We start from the raw sequence: 22,689 nt of genomic DNA, 5'->3' as shown, positions 1-22,689 counted from the left end.
GGCCTCCATTCGCTCGCAGTGGTTGGTTGCCCTAACGACTAGCTTGTCCCAGCCTCTAAAGTGCGTCACTTCCCCTTATGCCAGCCTTGATAATTGGCGCGCCTGCGCAGAATGAAAGCCAGGAGGCGCTTGCCCCTTCTGCGCAGGCGTCTCAGTTGGGGGGGCGGGACCGGGAGGCGCCGTGGTGCGCAGGCGCAGCCGTCGGTGGGTCCCGGGTTCGGCTGCCTGAGAGGTGAGTCGGGGGCTTCGGCGCAGGTCCGAATGGGCCTGAGGTCCGCAGTTCGGGGCGTCTGGGGCTTCTGGGGCTCCTGTGCCCGTAGGAAGACGTCGGTCCGGGGCCGGGGTCGCCATAATTTGCGGAGTGCTGTGAGTGGGCGGCGCGGAGGGGAAACTGAGGCCAGACCGCGTCGGGCAAGCCCTTGGCTGCCCAGGTTTCCTTCCTCTGGACTCCAGGCCTATGAAATGCGGATTAGGAGGCCCGGGGGTGGATAGCGGGAGGCATAGCGCCCCGCACGCAGTGAGCACTCGCTGGGTGTCCGCTGTGTCCCGGAAACACGGTCTTTTTGAATCGGGGCCCCGGTCCTTGGGGTTCAAGTCGGGGCTCCCTGACCCGGCGCCTCCACTGTTCACCTGGGTGACCTTGACCAGCCTCTTGGCTTCTCGGAGCCTGTTTCCCCCTCCGTATAACGGGCGTCGTCACAGTCCCTGCATGGGGTAGGGGGACTTCCCGAGAGGACTAAAGCCGCAGGGCCCCCAGCGCGAAGTGACAGCTCCAAGAGATCAACAGCGGTTAGTCCAATTTCACGAGGACGACCTCTGCCTGTTGTGCCGGAGACGGGGGCGAAATCTGGCGCTGAGGACCGGCTCATCCACCTCTCGCTGGCTCTGTGAGTTTGGGCAAGTCGCTTGCCCCCTCCACGACCCTTTCCTGCCACGAATAGGGGCTGTAGAAGTATGTCTCTTAGGGTCATTATGAGGTTAAGTACATGTGGAACCCTCTTTCATTAGGTTCTTGCTACTTGTCTAGAGCTTCCTAGAGGACAGATGGTTTTGTTATCAGATGCTAGGAAATGCGTGAGCACTCTGCATCTCCGCCCAGCAACGTTTCCCATTTTCTTTTGTTTCTCTCTCTGGTTATTTGTTTTGTCTGCTTTTCCTCTCCCTAGGCCAGGCATTTTGTCCTCTAAGGGAACACGGGGCCATGTCTGGGGACGTCTATGGCTGTCACAACCAGGGGCGCCCCTGGTATCAAGGGGGTGGTGACCAGGGATGCTGCTCCACATTCCACAGGATGGCCCCACGGAGAACAGCCTGGCCCTCAATGTCCACAGTGTGGAAGTACGTCCTACCTCAGACTAGTGGTTTTTCACCCGTGCTCTCCAGAAGGGGTGAAGGATGTGAACCCCCAAGAAATCACATGCAAGGTTTGGTGTGGGTGTCCACATTTGTGGGTGAGGAAAGGGTATTTTGGAGTTTGGAGCTCTAGGAATCAAGTTGCGCAGGTTCAAAACAGCAGATATGCATCTTCCCTGGATGACCTTGGAGGTTGCTCCCATCCCTCTGGGCCTCAGTTTTTTATGCTGTACAGTGGGAGTTTGATTAAACAAACAGTGACCAGGGGGCCAAATCCCACTGCAGCCTCTTTTGGCGGGGAGGGATCTAGTTCCCTGACCAGGGATCGAACTAGGACCCCCTGCATTGGGAACATGGAGGCTTAGCCACTGGACCACAGGGAAGTCCCTGCAGCCTGTTTTTGTGAATGAGGTTTTGTGGGATAGAGCCCACTGGATCACACGCATGTTACCTGGCGCCTGGGAAGCTGAACGTCCTCACCCTGGCCCTTCTTTTCAGAAGATGTTTGCTGACCCCTGAAATAAGCAAGTGTGGGTACAGTATACAGCTCAGGTTTGTAAGTGCTGGGCACTCCAAGGATTTCATTCAGGGCTTTATAATTAAGTCTTCCTGGAAGGGTAAGTGGCCCTAAATCGGGTTAAGCACTGCCCTGTATTGAGAGCTATAGTCTTTTCTATAAATTTTTGTTATTGTTGTTTGTTTATTTTTGGCTGCACTGAGTCTTTGTTGCTATGCATGCACTTTCTGTAGTTGCAGAAAGCGGGAGTTCTCTCTAGTTGTGGTGTGTGGGCCTCTCATTGCGGTGGCTTCCCTTGTTGCAGAGCAAGGGCTCTAGGGCACCTGGGCTTCACTAGTTGCCGTTCACAGGCGCAGTTGTTACGGTGCTTAGGCTTAGCTGCCCAGCCACATGTGGTATCTTCCCGGACCAGGGATCGAACCCATGTCCCCTGCATTGGCACCACTGGACACCCAGGGAATTCCTGAGGCTGGGGTGTTTTTAGTGAGAAAATGGAAAGGTGGATGGAGAGCCAGCAGGGCTTCTGAAGGCACCGGGAGGAACTGGCACTGGGTCCCTGGCCTCAGCCGCACCCCAGGGCCATTGTCCATTCCCGGCCAGTCTCCTGCCTGCACCCCATGCCTGCAGCCAGTGCCCTGCAGCCTTCTGGGCCTCACAAAGCCCTTGCTGTTCTTGTGAGAGAGAACAGTCCTGCTGAGGATTCTGTTTCCTAGCCAAAGCCTGACAAGTCGGAATTGTTCCTGAGCCCCTGGTGCCCAGTAGCAGCTGAGGAAGAGCATGTGCCAGCATTTCTGTACTCACTTTGCTGGGAGCAGGAAGGTGATGCGGGCCATCCAGAGGGAGGAGAATGGCCACTCGCATGGACCGCCTGCGTCCAACAGGTGCCAGTCCCACTGCAGACTCGCAGTCTCTTGTCTGCAGTCCTGAAACCCAGCATGCATGTGTGCTGAGCTGCTTCAGTCGTGTCTGATTCTTTGCAACCCTGTGGACTGTAGCTCTCTAGGCTTCTCTGTCCATGGGATTCTCCAGGCAAGAATACTGGCATGGGTTGCTGTGCCCTCCTCCAGGGGATCTTCCTGACCCAGGGATTGAACCTGCATCTCTTCTGTCTCCTGCATTGGCAGGTGTGTTCTTTACCATTTGAGCCACCTGGGAAGTCCCGTGTAACCCAAAATACTTGGCGAATGCAGGATTTGCTGAAAGTTCACAGCCAAGTCATTTGGCCAGAAAATCTGCCCTTTATTTTTCCCACTTGGTGTGTATCAGTGACTTTCAACTGGGGGTTTGGTGACGTCTAGAGACTTTTGTGATTGGCAACACCCTGGGTAGGGTAGGGGGATTTTCCTGGGATCGAAGGTGTGAGGGAGAGGGATGCTGCCCCATCCCTCACAGCTCCCAGGACGCCCCCTGCACAGTGACCTGACCCCTTGTCAGCTATGCCGAGGGGGCGGGCCCCTGCATTCACATTTGAGAAAAATACTGAGTTTGATGCCTGCTCACACTGGACACCACAGTAAATTCCCAATGGTCAGACAGTGTGAACCAGGAGGGCCCCAGTGTCACCTCCCCACAGTGGGTCACCTCCCCGCCCTTCCACTCAGGTGTGTATTTAAATATGATCAGGGTCCCAGGACCTCAAAGGTCACATGGTGATGGAACCCAGTCTTGTCCCATCCCACCCCACCCCCTCTCCCAGAAGATGCATGCAGAGGGTGCTATTAAACACCCTTCAGTGCACATTCTCCCCAGCCCCCCATGTCTGTAGAGCCTGGGGGAGACACCTACATGAGATGCTGGAATCTCCCAGCAGCCTCCATTACCCTGTTTTATAGGAGAGAGTGAGGACATCCACTGGGCCCCCTTCAGATGGGGCGCAGAGCATCTCAGCCCTGAGGCAGGGGGTGACAAGGAGCTGGCCTCAGATGGAGACTGCTGGGCCTGAGGCATTAAGATTGTAGGGCCTAGCATCATCCCTGGGTGGGCTCCAGGGCCCTGGTCTTGGCACTCAGTGCGTCGGATTGGGGGCCAAATCTTGGGAGAAGGTCCTGTCATAGACCAGAAGAAGCCCTGGAAGTGGGAAACCAGGCATCAGTGGCCTCAAGGGAGGCATCTGTCGGGGGAGAGGGCTGTTAGCAGCACATGCGAAGGTCCTGGGGTATGGCGGGGGGTGGGGCTGGAAGAACTGAGAGTGTGCAGGGAACACATGTGACTTCGTCTCTGAATTCCCTGGACCCCCAGCAACCCCTTAGAGTCACTCCCTCCATCCTTACAGCTTGCTCACATAGACATCAGGTTGCCTCTTTATTTTCTTAAGTAAATGCCTGTTGTCACAAAGGCCACATTTATTCCCTGGGAGGGAAAGCAGACCGCCCACCCCGCCGCGCCCACCACCACCCCCCGCCCCCGGTACCCTCCCAGCCCAGCATGAATCTCAGTGACCTACTGCTGCCTCCCATGGGTATGACGGGGGGCCATGCCCCAAGGTGCTGCCTGGAACACATGGGGGAGCCCCAGCTACCCAGTCCTGTGACCTTACCATGTCACCTTGACATGTGACCCCCCTCTGGGAGACCCTGACACCCTTCCATCCAGTTCAGTGAGTGTATTACCAGGTGAGCTGGTAAACATGAAGGACAGGTGGTAAATTCTCTGGGGTTTGGGGGCAGTGAGGAAAACCAAGCATATTATGGAGGCACTTCTGTAGCATATGAATGCAAAAGACATTTTCAGCTAAATGGATGGCTGCCAGGTGTGGCCCTTGACCCTTGATTTAGAGCAGAATATACAAAAGGACTAGGGTCCTGGCGTCTCAGAGGTCTGCATCCTAAGAGGACCACTTTGAGCTTTGAAAACAAGTTTTTTTCTAATTACAGTAGAATACACATAATGTAAAATTCACCATCCTAACTATTTCAAAGTGCACAGTTCAGTGGCTTTAAGCACATTCAACATTGTCATGCAACCATCCCCACCCTTATCTCCAGAACTTTCTCATCTTCCTGAACTGAACCTCTGACCTCATTAAACACTGACTCCACTCCCCTAGCCCCTGGCCCCACCATCTACTTCCTGTCTCTATGGATCTGACTCCTCCAGGGACCTCCTATGAGTAGAGCAAAACAGTATTTGTTCTTCTGTGTCTGCTTCTCTCACTAAGCATCATATCTTCAAGGTCTGTCTAGGTTGTAGCAGGTGTCAGAACCTCCTTTCTTTTTAAGGCTGAGTAATATTCCACTATGTGGATGGACCACATTTATTGACCCATCGTCCATCCACTGACATTGGGTTGTGTCTGCCTTTTGGCTGTGGTGAATGAAGCTGCTGTTTGCAAAACAAATACCTGTGAAAACCAGGTGGTGAAGATGGTGAAGACAGGTAAGCCTGGTGTGCTGCAGTCCATGGAGTCGCAAAGAGTAGGACACGACTGAGCAACTGAACTGAAAAACCAGAACGTAGTTGACATTTTGGGTGGCAGCTTGCTGGTTCAGCTGGGGAATATGACTCGGTGTTGGGGGCTTCACTGTCCTCTGAGCACGTGAGTTGTGTGGGTTGGTCTCCATGGCCCCTCAGTGTTGTTCCTAAGATCCTCTGGCTGCACTACTGGCCACCTGCCCTCTGTGGCCTGGCCCATCCTGACCTTAGACCTCCTGGTTCCAGGGATACGCTTGAGCCAAAGGCACTTGCTTGGTAAAGGCTCATTGTGTCCAGAAATGGGGGAGGAAAGTCATTCCACTTCCCCCACCCTAAAGAGCTATGGGGAGTGGGACAGTGGCCAAGATGCCCTGTCCAGCTGCATAAAACACCGCTTCTTCAAGTTCACGTTTTAGACATTGAGATATTCACATCCTATAACATTGAGTAGACTTCAGTACATTCACAGTGCTGTGCAGCTGTCACCTCTACTTCCAGAACATTCAGAAAGAAGCCCCAGTCGCTGACAACCAGGGACCCACTCTCTGTGTCTGTGAATTTGCCTGTTCTGGACATTTCCCATCAGTGGAATCGCACATTGTGTGGCCTTTTGTGTCTGGCTTCTCTCCTTTCTTTAAACTGTCAGTGATGTCGTTTTCTGCAAACCGGAAACAGGGCCCTAAGTGCCTCCAGGGTCACATGTCTTGAACCTGAGGGCCGCGGGTGGACAGCACCCGCCTTCTCTCAGCCAGTGTGCAAACCCTGGGGCTTAGGACTTGCTCCAGTTTGATTTACCTGTCACTGACCAGTGATGGGTTAGTGATAAGTCGGCCGGGAGGCTGCCCCTCAATTTCTAGGCCATGCAGGCTGTTCACCCCATGGGAGCATGTTAGGGGAACCAAGATATTTCACACTGCACATCCCAGCTGCCAGGTCAGCCCTCCGCAGGCCTGGCAAGCATGGGCTGCCCCCTCTGAGCCTGTTTACGCTCTGACTGGGAGGTGGTCCCCTGCAGGGGGCAAAGCTGCAGGGATGTGAAGTACCTGGCACATCATGGCACTGTGGGGGCCTGCCTTCCCAGCCATGACAACCATAAGTGTCACCAGGGTGTCCCAGGAAGGGTCACACAAAGCCTAGGAATACAGCAGGGTGTGCTGGAACCCAGAGGAGGCCCTCGGGCGGCCTGGAAGGGAGGGAGTCAGTGCCCTCTGGGCCTTTGGTCTGCTCAGGCCCACCAGCTGGTCCTGTCTGACCCTCATGGACAGTGCTTGTTCCCCCAATGTTTGGGACTCGGAATGTCAGAATGTTTTCTTGTCCTGAGCGTAGAGAAGCAGCAGGTGGGGTTGTGGCCCACCCTCTGTGTCCCTGGGGAGCCCTGTGTACCCCATCCAGCTGGTGAGGAGTGACGACCACTGGGCCCAGGGCCATGTCACCCTGGGGCAGGAATCAGGCAGGACTGCCAGGGGCTCTGGGTGGCCTCAGTGTCCCCTATGTGAAATGGGGAGAATGAACTTTCCTGCCTCTCTCGTTGAGCAGATACAGCTAGCCAGTGAGTTCAAGTGGCTCCTGCAGGGTGGGGTGTGTTGGGGCCTGGATGGTCTGGGGCAAGAGGTGCACGATGGTGGATGTGGGGGCAGAGGGGAAAAGGCTTGGCTGTCCTTGCCACCCTGTCCTCATGCCCTGAACCGTGTCCGCAGATCCTGAAGCCCCCAGGCCTGTCTCCTTCTATGTCTGCAGGTCCTGAAGCTCCCAGGCGTGTGTCCTCCCACCTCACGATGGACAACAAGAAGCGTCTGGCCTACGCCATCATCCGCTTCCTGCACGACCAGCTCCGGCATGGGGAGCTCTCGTCTGATGCCCAGGAAAGCCTGGAAGGTATGTGGGGGGTCACTAGTCTCCCTCCCTCCTTGGAGCTTGGGTCCTCTGCCCCCTGCTGCCAGCTACTTTCCCCCATCCTCCTCCTTCCTTCCCCCATCAGTGCCCAGGAGCTTTGTGGGGTGAGTGTGATGGGCCAGTCCCCGTCCTCTTTCACAGGGAGGGACGCTGGGCCCCCTGCTGGTTTTCTGTCACTTGCTCTTACAGTGAGGCACAGCCCCCTAGGGTTCTGAATCCCCCCGTTGAATGTGTGTCCCTACCCACCGAAGATGGAAATGAGGCTGAGGACCCCAGGCCAGACCCAGCAGTCAGACCACCCGGGCGGCCCCAGCATTGTGACCCCACAGACAGCCCTGAGGTCACCATCTGCTCCCTCCTAGGCAGGGATAGCACTGTCCCCTCTCCTCCCAGCCTCAGGGCTCAAGGGGTAGGTCCATCCTCCACTTCCCCGAGGAATCAGAACCACAACCGATGCATTCCGAGGCCTTGGCGAGCTGGCCCGAGAAGGGAAGCTCGAATCTTGCCTGCCAGGATCGCAGTCGCGGGGCTGGGGTCAGCAGAGTGCACCTCCATTCCCCTGGCAGTTGCCATCCAGTGCCTGGAGACCGCTTTTGGGGTGACGGTGGAGGACAGCGACCTCGCGCTCCCCCAAACTCTTCCGGAAATATTTGAAGCAGCTGCCACGGGCAAGGTGAGCCTTCGGGTCCCACGGGACCATGGGTCGGTCGCAGAACAAGGGCCTGAGTCACCCCCAGAGGCATGAAGGGTGCTGAGCTGGGTGGGGCAGGGGGGCGGTGGTTTCCTACTGCCTCTCCAGCAACTCAATTTCGCTTTGGGGACAGGAGCTGCCACCAGATCTGAGGAGCCCCCAGGAAACCCCGCCTTCGGAGGAGGACTCGGCCGAGGCAGAACGCCTCAAAACTGAAGGTGAGGAGCGCCCCACAACCTGGTCTCCAGATGCTGCAGGAAGTAGAAGCCAGCCGGTCCGTCAGAGTAGATGGCGAGCCAGCCTTGGAGTCGGGGTCAGGGGCTTCTGCATGGATGTAGAGACATAGAGAAGTCAGACCCTCAGTGGGAGGGATGTAAATGGCAAGGCCACTGTGGAGCTTTCCAAGTGGTTAGAGTGACCACATGACCCAGTGGGTCCTCCCAGGGGTATGCCCAGAAGGTGTGCAAACACGTCCACAAAGGTGCTTGTGCTCATAGCGGAAACCAGCCAGTTGCCTATCAGCCGATGAGTGGATGCACACGTGTGGTCTCTGCACACTCGGGGATGTCACTTAGTCCCAGAAAGCGATGGAGCACTGACACTCGCTACCAGGTAGACAGACCCTGAGGACACGATGCTCAGTGAGAGAAGCAGACACGGAAGGACACACAGGGTGTGATTCCACTGATGGGAAACGTCCAAAACAGGCAGATCCGCAGACACAGAGAGTGGATTCCTGGTTGTCAGGGACTGGGGAGTGGTAACAACTATTGGTGCTTATGTTCAGCTGATGGAATGTACTGGAGTTAGTGGTGATAATTGGGCCACTCTGCACATACTAAAAACTGCAGAATTATATACTTTTGAAGGATAGGATTATGGTATGTGAATTCTATCTCATTAAAACTGGGCTGTTTCTGAAGGAACGAGCAAGAGTGATGGCATTTGAGGCTTAGCTTCCCAAATGGCACAGCCAGGGCCATGACAGTTGCCACCAGCCTGACCTGTGTTTGAGTGTCACGTCCTGGGCCTTAAAACCCCATCCCCTCACAGGGAAGCCGAGAGAGCCAAGAAGGCTGCCTCCGACCCCAGGATGGATGTATTCTTTCCTTTTTCTTTAGGAAATGAGCAGATGAAAGTAGAGAACTTCGAGGCCGCTGTGCACTTCTATGGGAAAGCCATCGAGCTGAACCCTGCGAATGCCGTCTACTTCTGTAACAGGTGCAACCTGGAGTGTGGGGGAGGAGGGAGTTGCTGGCAGGGGCCTGGGCAGGCTGTGGGAGAGAATGGGGAGAGTGGTCGCACCCAAGGCTGGGGTGGCGATGCCTCAGCTGCCATCCTAAATGACACACTTGGCCCGGTGGGTAGCCAGGCGTGAGTGAGCATGAGCAGGTACCAAGCGTGGGCACTCAGCTTGCCTGGGCCTCCCACTCTCGGCGACCCTGCCTCTGCCCCACCAGGTAGCCAGGGAGACCGGGCGAGGGGCTGCGAGGAGGAGCTGGCTCCCCAACCTTTCTGCTTGTCCTCCCCCAGAGCTGCAGCCTACAGCAAACTGGGGAACTATGCAGGGGCAGTGCAGGACTGCGAGCGGGCCATCTGCATAGACCCGTCCTACAGCAAGGCCTATGGCAGAATGGGGTGAGTGTGCCTGCCCATCCACCCCGCGGACACCGTCTGCCCGGGGCGCTTGTGTTAGGGACAAAGCCCCACACCATCCCAAGTCCAGGCTGACACCTGAGCTTCTGAGCCCCCGGCGTAAGTCACAGTTCTTATGACCCCTCCCTGGGCTCAGCGATTCCCCATGAGGCTCACAAAAGTCAGGAGGACATGTCATTTAGGTGATTTTTCTTTTTTTAATATCTCTTTGGCTGTAATGGGTCTTAGTTGTGGCACATGGGATCTTTTAGTTGTGAATTCTCAGTTGGGGCATGTGGGATCTAGTTCCTAGACTAGGGATCAAACCAGGTCCCTTGCATTGAGAGTTCACCATCTCAGCCACCAGACTATCAGGAAATTCCTGTGTCATTTAGTTTAATCAGCTTTTTGTGAAGAAACAGATGGACAGCAGATGCAGAGACATGGAGGGCAAGGCTGGGGAGGGTCCCAGGCAGAGCATCTCTCCCCATGGGGTTCAGGGTGCACCCCACCTGGCACTCGGGGGGGTCATCAGTGGAGGTGGGTTTTTTTTGTTTTTGTTTTTGTTTTGGAGGTGGGTTTTATAACTGTCTCTAGCACTTCCCTCTGTGGATGTTGGGGGTGGCTGGCTGGTGTCCTGGCCTGCAGCCCATCCTGAGGCTCCTCCTTGTCATGAACTCCCAGGTGGTCCCGGGATGCACCTGAGACCAGCTCTGCCAAGCAGGGAGGTAGGGTTCTGACCCCCCACCACGAGAACTGGGGCTGCCTCCCGGACCCTCCCCCATGCCCTCTGTCCCTCCATCTGCAGCCTGGCACTATCCAGCCTGAACAAGCACACGGAGGCCGTGGCCTACTACAGAAAGGCCCTGGAGCTGGATCCCGACAATGAGACCTACAAGTCCAACCTCAAGGTGGCTGAGCTGCGGCTGAGAGAGGCACCCAGTCCCGTGAGTCCAGTGGGATAGCGATTGGGGGCGGGGCAGCTGGGTTGGAGGGCAAGGCCAGACCTGGGTGTGGAGACCCTCTGGTGCTGGGGGCTGGTCCTCTGTTCAGCGGGGTCCTGTCCTGAGAGAAGGGGCTGATCCCAGAAACAGAAGGGGGCATGTCACTCAGGGAAGCCACCCCTCGGGGTGGGGACCAGAGCCTATCAGTGGTTCCCTGGAGAGGAGTCAGCCCTCAGGGCCAGCAGGCTCGGGGTACCTAGTGTGAATGATCTGAGGTGACCAGGGTGGGGACTGTGGCTCCACCTGTGGGGGCCCCGTGAAGGAGGGGTCATGTTGGCCTGCACTGGGAGGTGTGCAAGTGAAAGGTGCAGTCATGGACGAGTTGGTTACTATCTCTAAGGACTTGCTACTCTTGGAGGGCACTGTCCTTTCTCAGTCAGCTTCAAAGTAAAAGCTGAGGTTAACATGCTGAGCTCCTCCTGGGTGACCCACACGTGGTGCTTCCTTCTACAAAGCTCCGTCTGGCTATAGGCCTGGACCGCCTGAGCTGCAGGGACGCCCAGGATTCCAGCATGCCCCCCATGGAAAACTTTACCCCTCACTTGCTGGGGACTAGCCTTCGAGGTCCTGTGTCCCGGCACCACTGACCAGGGTTTTTCTCATCCGCAGACGGGAGGTGTTGGCAGCTTTGACATCGCAGGCCTGCTGAACAACCCAGGCTTCATGAGCATGGTAATGGCCTCACCTGCCCCCGCTGCCCCTGCCTACGGTCAGAACAGCCACAGACGTCCCAGGGAGGGGGTACCTGCAGCACCCTCTGTCAGACTCCTCAATGTCAAGCACAGGGAGCAGACTGAGCCCACCTCTCCCAGCCCTGCACCCCATGCTGAGCCCCTTCTCAGTGTGGACACAGTGACTACCGAGTGGCTACACCTGCTCCCTGAGGTGCAGATGAGACTTGGCAGGGCGTGGCGGCCCCAGAGAAAGGCCACCTTCTGTGCAGAGGTGCGTGTTCTGCATAGGGCGTCCCCCGGGAGCAGGCACCTGGCGTGTCCACACACCTGTGCAGTTCCAGGTGGTCTTGCTGGTCCTCAGGGCTCACTGCTGGCTCCAGGGGCCCCAGGGTCTCAGACCATCAGGAAGAGGAGCCCCAGCTGCCAGAGAAATGTCTCTGTCCCGATGAGACGTGTCCGGCCTCCCATGTTGTAGCTGGGCCTCTGCTCTCATCCAGGGACAGATGGCCACAAGGCAGGAGGACACCCAGCCAGGGAACGCAGCTGGCAGTGGCCACTCCTTTGGCCTCGTCCATTGGGGTCAATGATCACAGCCCTCCGAGGCTTTGTGCAGTGCTGTTAGTACCCAGCCATGCCTGGTGCTCGTACGACTATGACCTGAGACAGCCACAAAGGGCGGTGGACAGGCCACGGCCAGGTGGTAGCGCTGTCTTGCCCTTTTTGGAAGGAGCCACAACCTGGAAGTCACCTCCCTGACCTATGCTCATGTTTGTCTTAAAATTGGCCCAGAGGAGATCGTCCCAACTTGGCAGGGGAGGGGATCAGTGCAGGGGAGATAACAAGTGTCATCGTTTATCCACAGAGGAGAACTGGGACCAACTCTTCTGGGGCGTCCCCATCCGGGGTGGTGACGAGGTGCCTGGAATCTCCTAAGATGAGAGTCCAGACAGGATGAAAGTAGGGAAGTGGGGGAGGGTTGCAGTGCGTTATGGGTGGTAAGGCCTGGGGAAGAGGCAGGCAGGCGCTCTGGGTGCTGGACTGGAGGCCCATGGTGCTCACAGGGTAACCTTGTCAGTGGCAGGATGCGTTGGGGAGTCTGCCCCATCTGACAGGTCTGTTCTCTTCTTCAGGCATCAAACCTGATGAACAATCCCCAGGTTCAGCAGCTGTAAGTGACCACTGTTCTCCTTTGGGTCTTTCTGAAATACTTCTTTGGCTGTGGTTTTAGTTGCAGCACTCGGGATCTGCATCACAGTGCATGGACTCTCAGTCGTTCCACGGGAGCTCAGTAGTTGCAGTGCGTGAGCTCAGTTGCTCCATGGCATGTGGGATCTTACTTTCTCAGCAGGGATTGAACCTGCATCTCCTGGATTGCAGGCAAATTCTTAGCTACTGGACCACTAGGGAAGTCCTTTCTTCTTTGGACCTTGTGGTTAAAAATTATTGTGGTAAAAGATGCATACAGTTTCCTATTTTATCCATTTTAAGGTCTATAGATCCATGGCATTAAGTACGCTTATGATGTCCTGTAGCTGGTCACTACAATCTAATTCCAGAACGTCCATCACCCCAAAATGAAGCCCCACCCCATGAGTGTGGTCTCCCAGCTCCTGACTACTAGTCACCCGTCTGTGGATCGGCCTGACAGTGTTTCACGTCAGTGGACTCAGACATTCTGTGGTCTTTTGTGTCACCGGCATGGCCTAGTGTCCCTGGGGGGCAGCACTGCCCCACTGAGAATCACTGTTTTTAAGTAAAAAATGGATGTTCCTGGGAAAGTTGGTGAAACTGACAGGTTGCAGTCAGAAGGGTGGGCTCAGGGGGAGTTGGGTCCCAGGGGACATCTCTTGCCAGCAGAGGGGAAGGGTTGAGCAGGGCTGCAGGGGGAAAAGGGGGCTGAGCCGTCGTCAAGTCCAGGACTCTCTTTGCAGCATGTCTGGCATGATTTCGGGCGGCCACAACCCCCTGGGGACTCCCGGCACCAGCCCCTCGCAGAATGACCTGGCCAGTCTCATCCAGGCGTGAGTGGACCTGCCAGGCAGGGTTCCCGGGTGGGGCAGGGTCCAGGGTCCCTGGGTGCTCTGTGGGGCCTCATCCTCCAGAGAGTGGTCCCCCTGCCCTCCAGGGGCATGTCAGGTGGGGAGAGGTGGCTGGGTGGGTGCCTTGGACCTGGCTGAACCCAGGCATGCCCCCTGCCCCCACCTGCAGGGGCCAGCAGTTCGCTCAGCAAATGCAGCAACAGAACCCAGAGTTGATAGAGCAGCTCCGCAGTCAGATCAGGAGTCGGACTCCCAGTGCCAGCAACGACGACCAGCAGGAGTGACCGCCCCGTGAGTCCCCGGGGCTGGGGGTCACCTTGGGCCCTCAGGTCTCTTGCCAGGTGGTCCCACTCAGGTGTTTCTCCCTCCAGCCTGCCCAGCGCCATCGGGTCCTTCCCGGCCAACAGGAAGCCTTCTTGACCTTTTCCGTCTCTTCCCATTGGATCGCCCATGAGAGAAAAAGAACTTGGACCTGCATGTTAAGCCGGATTTTTACGATGTTTACTTTTACCTCCTCCCCTCCCTCCCTTTTTGTACTCTCTCACGGCCCCCAGATCCTTCTTGAAACAGAGCCAGCAAGCTGTGAGTGCAGACCAGCACCCATCTCCCTCCTGGCCCCCTGCCCTGAAGACCTGGTCACTAAAGTATTTTCTAGAACATTCTGAGGTGGGGGTGGTCTTCTCACTGCTCTCCGAGAAGTGGCCCGTGGGGTGCCGTGGCCCCGAAGCCCCTTCTTCAGCCCCTGCCTGCCCCCCCAGTCTGTCTGCAGGGCCTCCCAGCCCCCAAGAAGCCACTTTCTGAGTTGACTGTGGCCTCCCTGGCCACCCCTGCTCGAACGAGCTCACTGCCAGCCAGCCAGCCCGGCCCAGCAGACCCGGGTTTCACACAAGGAACTCCAGTTGCAAGTGCCCTGGAAGGCAGTTTCTGTGCCCAGCAGGGGCTGAAGCAGACGTCTTGGGTGCACATGACCCATTTCTGGGACTTGAATTCCAGTCCAGTGCTCGGATGGACTCGGGTCTGATCGCCATGCTTTTCCCAGTACTTAAAACTGACAGACTGCGAGGGGCCCTCTTGACCTTTGAGCTGGCTCCTGAGCCTGTCCCAGCCTGGCTGTGTATCCCAGCCACTGTCCTCTGTCCACAGGTGGTCCTGCTGGCCTGGCTTGCCTGCATCCTCAGCAGGCTCTCCTCCCACTTGGGGGTTGGGGCTACAGGGGTCCCTAACGGCCACCTGCCTGGGCCTGAGATCGCCAGGCAGCCACCCTGGATGTCCCTGCAGCCCAGGGCAGGGTGGAGAGGGTCCCTGGCACCGTGGCTCAGGCCACAATGTTCGTGATGGGATCGCTGGAGGCTCCCTGGTGGTGTCGGGTCGTGTGGGAGGCGACACCATACCAGTACTGTGTGTGTAGGTAACTCAAGAGAGAGACAGCCCCACACACATCCCGCAAGGCATCCTAACTCATGAGTGCTACCATGGTGACAAGATAACGTGTGGGGAATAAATAGACATCGTGACCTCTGCTGGCCTCCGTGTGGACCTCTCAGTGCCGCTCTGCCCCCACCCCCTCACCTCCCAGAGCTTCTGGGAACCCCCAGCGTGGACCCTGCATGGGTCACCCTGAACCATTGACCCAGGTTGTGTGTGCCTTCCCTGTCACCTTGGAGACAATCTCACAAATGTAGTGGCCTTTAACCACACACAGTGTTTCCATCCTGGAGGCCAGAAGTCAGACTGGGGACCCCCTTGGGCTAAATCCAGGTGTTGATGAGTCTGGCTCACTCCCTGTCCAGAGGCTGACACGTGTGGTGTAGGTGCAGAGGGTGTCAGGCCTGCACTCGACTCCCCCGGGTTGCTGGGCTGTGGAAATGCTTTGGGGCCATACCACTTTCTTTGGCTGTGACCTCTGGCTTCCAGTGGGTGTCCTCATAGCCTCTAGTGACCTTGAGCTGCTGTGTCCTTCAGAGGTGACCTCCCCATGTTCCCTGCCACTTGGATGGTGGCTGGTAAGTCACGAAGTTCAGGGAGAAGAGGAGTCCGTCCCCCATTCTACTACGGGCATGAGAGCTCTATCAGAGCAAAGGGGAGGCAAGTCCTGGCTGTGTCCCATGGAAGGGTGGACTGGCATTTACGTTGCTCCAGCTACCTGCCTGAGGAAATGGTCCCTCTTTAAAAACTGAGATAATAGACTTCCCTAGCGGTCCAGTGCTTATGACTACCCACTCACTGCTGAGGGCCTGGGTTCGATCCCTGCTCTGGGAACTAAGATCCAGCAAGCCGTGTAGTGCCGCCAAAAGCAAAAGTTGGCACAAACTCAGTGGTTCAGAACTGGTTCCTTCCCAGTGTCTGTGGGTCAGAAACCAGTGAGGCTCAGCTGGGGCCTCTCTTCAGGGTCTCAGCCAAGGCCTCATTCTAATCTGCCCACAGACCATCTGCAGTTTAGTCTTTATGGTGTGGTAAGTCAAGGCCTAACCTCCCTTAGCTCTGCCCCCAGGGCTTCCTGTATTCATTTCCTGGGGTTGTCATACTGCAGACTCGGGGGCTTAAACCAACACACACTGACCCTCTTAGTTCTAGAAGCAGGAGCATGGAATCAGTTGGTCCAGTCCAAAAGCAAGGTGTCTGCCAGGGCCCTGCCACCTCCAGGGGTTCCAGGGTAGAGTCCTTTCCTGCCTCTTCCAGCTTCTGAGCCTCGGTGTCCTTGGCTTGTGACCACATCACTGTAGTCTCTGCCTCTCTCTTCACACAGAAGCCTCTCCCCTGCTGTCTGTGTCGAAGTGCTCTCTGCTTCCTCATGACAATACAGGACATCCTCCTTGGGTGATCCAGGATCATCTCTGTCTCAAGGTCCTTCACAATCCCACCTGCAAAGTCCCTTTTGCCGTGTAAGGAACCATACTCACGGGTTCTGGGGATTCGGACATGGACACCTCTGGGGGTCAGTAGCTCGCGTTCCACAACTCCCCAGGTATTGCTGTCAGCACTTGCTTCACCCAAGCAGCAGGAGAGGAAGTCTGGCTGGCTTCAGCTCCCAGGTTGGAAACTTAGGCAACATGGCTCAGTCTCAGGAATGATGGTCACCATCTATTCTATTGGTTAGGAGTCTCTGATCTAGCCAAACACCTACAGGAGGGGATTATACAGGGCATGACCTCTAAGATGTGGGATTTTGGAGTGCCTTAGGATCTGTCCACCACAGACTTGAATTCAGTCAAGTCTCCCAGCCAACCAGAGGGCTCTGATTGCGCAGCCTCTGTGAAGTGCAGGCATGTTCAAAAATGAATCATCAGGTTCCAGGTCTGGCAGGAGTCTTGGCATCTCGGGTCTTTATGGACCCTCCTGCCACCTCCACTCCTCCCCCAGCTCACCTCTACATAGGTCTCAGTTTATGCCAATCCATTTGAGCAAGAATTCTTCAGAGAGAAAAATCTAAGACTTACCAACCTTCTGGAATGTGCTTTTGGCAAAATTATTTTTTTGGCTGCATAGCATGCAGGATCTTAGTCCCCTGACCAGGGACGGAACCCACGCCCCCTGCAGTGAAAGCACGGAGTGTTATCCACCGGACCATCAGGGAAGTCCCTCAGCAAAGTCTTAATGCTCCATGGTGCCAGTTAAACCTGTTCCTTCCTTGTCTGCGATGAGCAAGGATGGGCTGGTGGCCCTCAGCTCAGCGAGGAGGATGAAGTGGTCCCCATCTGGGCTGCTGTTGAAGTCATCTGAGGGTCTTTATCCCTGATACCTTCCTCCCACCCCGCCATAAACTCTGAAAATTCATAAACTCTGAAAATTCACCTAGGTTGGTAGTTGTCAATAGAGGAATCCTTGCTCCCATCAGGGGACGCTAGGTGGTATCTGGAGATATTTTTGGATGTTGGCACTGAAGGATGCTCCTGGCATCGAGTGGGTAGGGACCAGGGTTGCTGCTCCACACCCCAAAGGATTTGAGAAATATTGGTCAAGTCCAGGCATTCTCCTGAATTTATTTAGTGAGCCCCCTACTGGTTCTGAGGGCTTCTCAGGTGGCTCCGTGGTTAAGAACCCACCTGCCAATGCAGGAGACACAAGAGATGCAGGTTTGATCCCTGGGTTGGGGAGATCTTCTGGAGGAGGAAATGGTAACCCACTCCAGTATTCTTGCCTAGAGAATCCCGTGGACAGAGGAGTCTGGTGGGCTACAGTACGTGGGGTCCCAAAGAGTAGGACACAACCGAGCAACTGAGCACGCATGTGCTACCAGTTCTGCATTTTATTTTTACTTATTTATTTGGCTGTGCTGGGTCTCAGCTGTGGCAAATGCAGTCTTTTTTGTTCTTGCTATTGTTGCGGCATACAGACTCTAAGCTTCAGCATGCAGAATCTAGTTCCCTGCCCAGGGATTGAACCCAGCCCCACTGCCTTAGAAACACAGAGTCTTAGCTACAGGACCACCAGGAAAGTCCACCAGGTTCTGTGTGTTAAGCAAGCATCTCAGGGGATTGGAACAGACCTGTTTGGAGAAGCCCATGCTGAGCATCAGTGTTGGCACAGGAATAGGAGTCGTGTTTTCTAGGAGCATCTAACATGGCCCATAGGTCTTCTTAGATGGTATGGGTTCCTTTCCTCCCATCCCGTGTGCCCATCTCAGGGAGGCCCTGCACAGCCTCTTCCAAACTGACTCCACACCCAGTCTAAGTGTACAGGAAAGATCCAGAAACATTCTGTTTTGGAACCACTGGAAGCGTGGGGAAGAGGGAAATGAAGGATTAAAAAAAAAAAAAAAAAAAGGAGTCACTGTCAGCATCTCATCCCAGGAGCTAGTGGCTTTTCTAGGTAACCTGATGAGATGTGTATCCTGGAGACTCACTGCTTGATCCCACATGAGTGCTGTTGTTCAGTCCCTAAGTGGTGTCTGACTCTCTGTGACCCCCATGGACTGCAGCACACCAGACTTCCCTGTCCTTCACTATCTCCCAGAGTTTGCTCACATTCATGTCCATTGAGTCAGTGATGCCAACCAACCATTGCATCGTCTGTCGCCCATAGGATATTTCTGAATATTACTGTCAGAAGTGTATTGAGTAAAGAAAAAAAAAAGGCAATTAAACATAGATTTAGCATAAGTTGTGCCTTGGAGAAAGCTTCCAGGAGTGGGTTGAGTCTTGAGACTTAAGGCAGCTGCTGCTATAGTCCATGGGGTCAGGAAGACTGTTCTCTGCATCCCCACACTCTTGGTGCATAAATCCTAGGAGCTAGATGGCAAATCCCACCCGGATTAAGTCCAGTGGAGCAATGAGGTGGAAACAAGATGTGTGTCTCTTTTGTATAAGCAAGAGGACTCACCCGGGAGCAGTTCTGGCTCCTAGAGACACCAGGTGATATCTGGGAGACAGACATCTGTGCTTATCACCCTGGGGGCCAGGGATGCTGCTCCACACCCTACAGTGCTCAGTTCAGTTCAGTTCAGTTGCTCATCCTGCCTTGAATATCAGCAGGGCCAAGGCTGAGAAGCCCTGCCCTACAGCACACAGTAGACCCTTGATAAACGTGTCAAAGACAGATATACCAAACCATTTTGCCAGCAGCAAAACATAATTTGTTCAGGAGAATTCCCTGGTGATTCAGTGGTTGAGACTCCATGCGTTCACTGCCAAGGGCCCAGGTTCAGTCCCTGGTGGGGGATCCAAGATCCCTCAAGAAGCTTTAGTTCAGTTCAGTTCAGTCGCTCAGTTATGTCCGACTCTTTGCGACCCCATGAATCGCAGCACGCCAGGCCTCCTTGTCCATCACCAACTCCAGGATTTTACCCAGACTCATGTCCACCGAGTTGGTGATGCCATCCAGCCATCTCATCCTCTGTCGTCCCCTTCTCCTCCTGCCCCCAATCCCTCCCAGCATCAGAGTCTTTTCCAATGAGTCAACTCTTTGCATGAGGTGGCCAAAGTATTGGAGTTTCAGCTTCAGCATCAGTCCTTTCAATGAACACCCAGGACTGATCTCCTTTAGGATGGGCTGGTTGGATCTCCTTGAAGTGCAAGGGACTCTCAAGAGTCTTCTCCAACACCACAGTTTAAAAGCATCAATTCTTCGGCGCTCAGCTTTCTTCACAGTCCAACCCTCACATCCATACATGACCACTGCAAAAACCATAGCCTTGACTAGACGGTCCTTTGTTGGCAAAGTAATGTCTCTGCTTTTGAGTATGCCATCTAGGTTGGTCATAACTTTCCTTCCAAGGAGTAACCACAGCCTTGTATAACTCAATGAAACTAAGACATGCCATGTGGGGCCACCCAAGATGGACAGGTCATGGTGGAGAGGTCTGACGGAATGTGGTCCACTGGAGAAGGGAATGGCAAAGCACTTCAGTATTCTTGCCTTGAGAACCCCATGAACAGTATGAAAAGGCAAAATGATAGGATATTGAAAGAGGAGCTCCCCAGGTCGGTAAGTGCTCAATATGCTACTGGAGATCAGTGGAGAAATAACTCCAGAAAGAATGAAGGGATGGAACCAAAGTAAAAACAATACCCAGTGTGGATGTGACTGGTGATAGAAGCAAGGTCTGATGCTGTAAAGAGCAATATTGCATAGGAACCTGGAATGTTAGGTCCATGAATCAAGGCAAATTGGAAGTGGTCAAACAGCAGATGGCAAGAGATGTCAACATTCTAGGAATCAGTGAACTAAAATGGACTGAAATGGGTGAATTTAACTCAGATGACCATTATATCTACTACAGTGGGCAGGAATCCCTTAGAAGAAATGGAGTGGCCATCATGGTCAACAAAAGAGTTGGAAATGCAGTACTTGGATGCAATCTCAAAAACGGATGCAGTCTCAAAAACGACAGAATGATCTCTGTTCGTTTCCAAGGCAAAGCATTCAATATCACGGCAATCCAAGCCTATGCCCCAACCAGTAATGCTGAAGAAGCTGAAGTTGAATGGTTCTATGAAGACCTACAAGACCTTTTAGAACTAACACCCCAAAAAGATGTCCTTTTCATTATAGGGGACTGGAATGCAAAAGTAGGAAGTCAAGAAACATCTGGAGTAACAGGCAAATTTGGCCTTGGAGTGCAGAATGAAGCAGGGCAAAGGCTAATAGAGTTTTGCCAAGAGAACACACTGGTCATAGCAAACACCCTCTTCCAACAACACAAGAGAAGACTCTACACATGGACATCACCAGAAGGTCAACACAGAAATCAGATTGATTATATTCTTTGCAGCCAAAGATGGAGAAGCTCTATACAGTCAAACAGCTTAGCAGGGCCAAAAAAAAATTTTTTTTAATTAACTTGTTCCCTGGCTCTAGAATGCTCCTGTTATCTTTGCAGTAAAGATTTCATCCCAACCTAGGTAACCTGAAAATCCCAAACTGAGTTGGCTTCCACGCCCGATCTGGCCCCTCCCCAAAATCGACCCCAGCCTTTCAAAATGAATTATTTGAATCAATGATCAGAACACACACTGAACCCTCTGGACTTGGGCCCCGTATGTTAGAAGCTGAGGCCACCAGAGGGCGCGCAGGCGCCGCCTGCATCCGTGAGCATCAGGACCACAAAGAACACCGTCGCGTCTGACCCTGAAACCATCCGGACTTGAGCCTAGAAACGGCCCGCGTCCTAGAGATTGGGGGTTGCACGTTTAGAGTCAATTCTCGTTTCCGAATTTTAAGTCATCCTCAACAGGGACGTTCTGTGAGGCTCTGTGCTGTGGTGGGAACAAACACTACCTTGACTGCCTGATGTGATTCTCGGTCACAGAATGTGGGTCCCTGCCGCGCTGAGGTTGGAGGGTGCCGACCACGAATTATCTCAGCTTAGGGCTGTTCCCACGGTCTTTGTAAGCTCTAGCGGACCTGGGGAGGAGGTCGGAAATCTCTCCCTCTCATCACTGTGCTTCTTAAACTTTTTATCTGCATGTGGTATACGTGCATACATTATAAGCAAACAGCTCAATGAATTTAAAAAATATTTATTTATTTATTATTTATTTGACTGCTCCAGGTCTTATTTTTTGCATGCAGTATCTATTAGCTGCAACATTCGAGCTCTTAGTTGCTGCATGTGGGATCTTGTTCCCTGACCAGGGGTTGAACCCACATCGTCCGCTGCATTGGAAGGTGGAGTCTTAGCCACTGGACCACCAGGGAAGTCCTGACATGACATTCTAGAGCTGAGCATCTAGATACCCTAAAACCTCTGGATATACAATTTCACCCAAGCCCTGCTCCCCCTACCCCTACCCCCCCCCCACCGCCCTGGGAATGTATGCCCAACAGCAACCTTCATGAATGGCCACCCAGTGTCATGCAGAGGAATGATGGGGGCAGTGCCTTTAGCAAAGCCAATACTGGAAACTACCCAGTTGAACAACCATGACAGAATGGCAGCTGTTTGGGGATCGGTGGTGGGGAGGGGCAGGAGGTCATTTTTTTCAGTGGGTGCAGTTTATGTTCACTATCTTGATTGTGAGGATGGTTTCTCAGGTGTGTACATATGTCAACACTTATCAAACTGTATACTTAGAATATGTGTAGTTTATTGTACATCATTTACACCTCAGTAAAGCTTTTCAGATGGGTGTGTTTGGTGGGTATTTTTGGAGGGGCCATGCCACGTAACATGTGGGATCTTAGTTCCCCAACCAGGGGGACTGCCCCCTACAGTGGAAGCAAGGAGCCCTAACCTCTGCACCTATAGGGAATTCCTGTTCAGTTGGTTTTATTTCCTATTTCCATGATTATCTGCACAGCTTGAGTATCTTTTCCTGTATTTATTCTCCTGTGTTTGTTCTCCTAAGAATTGTATGTTCATTTCCCTTCCCATTTTTATTTTGGGACGTTTGCTTGCTATCAAGAGCTCTATTTCATCTATTTTCAACATTTCCTCCTGGCCTGTCACTTATCTTTTGAGCTCATTCAGAATCTTTCACGATGGGAGATTTTTCAAGTACTCAATGCAGTCAAATTTGTCAATATTTTTTTCTATTGTAGTCTGAAGATACCTGCTCTATTTATATAGGTCCTGGAGTCTAGGAAGCTTTCAAAAATATGTCTGGAACTAATAAAAGCTTGAAGCTATGCAGTTCCTTCTCTGAGCAGCCTCCTCCTCTAAAGATTTATGAATAAATATTTCACATTATTGGAGGAGGAAATGGCAACCCACTCCAGTATTCTTGCCTGGAGAATCCCATGGAGGAGCCTGGTGGGCTACAGTCCACGGGGTCACAAAGAGTCAGACACGACTGAGTGAATAACACATACATTGCACTTTATGAATTCTCGTATAGGAGGGGGTCCTGTGGGCAGTTACCTAGTGTGCTATAATTATGAATGATCTTTCTTGTTGTTGTGAATTATGGAAAACAGAAAAAGAGTCAAGTCACTGTGTGTCCAATAGTAAAAATAGCTATGACACATATACTGGCTTCCCAGGTGGCACAGTGGTAAGAATCCTCCTGCCAATGCAGGAGATGCAAGAGAGTCA

The 22,689-nt window shown here is 53.8% G+C and overlaps 1 protein-coding gene across 2 annotated transcripts; it reads left to right on the top strand.

Annotated features, from left to right (window-relative positions):
* The first annotated feature begins 76 nt into the window (after positions 1 to 76).
* SGTA (small glutamine rich tetratricopeptide repeat co-chaperone alpha) lies at positions 77 to 14,736 on the top strand. Of its 2 annotated transcripts, none has more exons than XM_006047841.3 (12): positions 77 to 232; positions 7,019 to 7,156; positions 7,741 to 7,847; positions 7,999 to 8,083; positions 8,987 to 9,086; positions 9,399 to 9,503; positions 10,309 to 10,447; positions 11,114 to 11,176; positions 12,309 to 12,346; positions 13,110 to 13,199; positions 13,387 to 13,508; positions 13,589 to 14,736. In XM_006047841.3, the coding sequence occupies exons 1-11, from the start codon at positions 112 to 114 to the stop codon at positions 13,499 to 13,501; spliced, it is 1,101 nt and encodes a 366-aa protein (XP_006047903.2). In that variant the 5' UTR covers positions 77 to 111; the 3' UTR covers positions 13,502 to 13,508; positions 13,589 to 14,736. The 2 variants fall into 2 exon arrangements, with proteins under 2 accessions (XP_006047903.2, XP_006047904.1); XM_006047842.3 differs by lacking the exon at positions 77 to 232 and adding an exon at positions 345 to 887.
* The last annotated feature ends 7,953 nt before the right edge of the window (positions 14,737 to 22,689 follow it).

This window comes from Bubalus bubalis, chromosome 9 (assembly GCF_019923935.1).
Source record: "Bubalus bubalis isolate 160015118507 breed Murrah chromosome 9, NDDB_SH_1, whole genome shotgun sequence".
NCBI classification, from domain to species: domain Eukaryota; kingdom Metazoa; phylum Chordata; class Mammalia; order Artiodactyla; family Bovidae; genus Bubalus; species Bubalus bubalis.
This window is presented reverse-complemented; position numbering and strand designations above follow the sequence as displayed.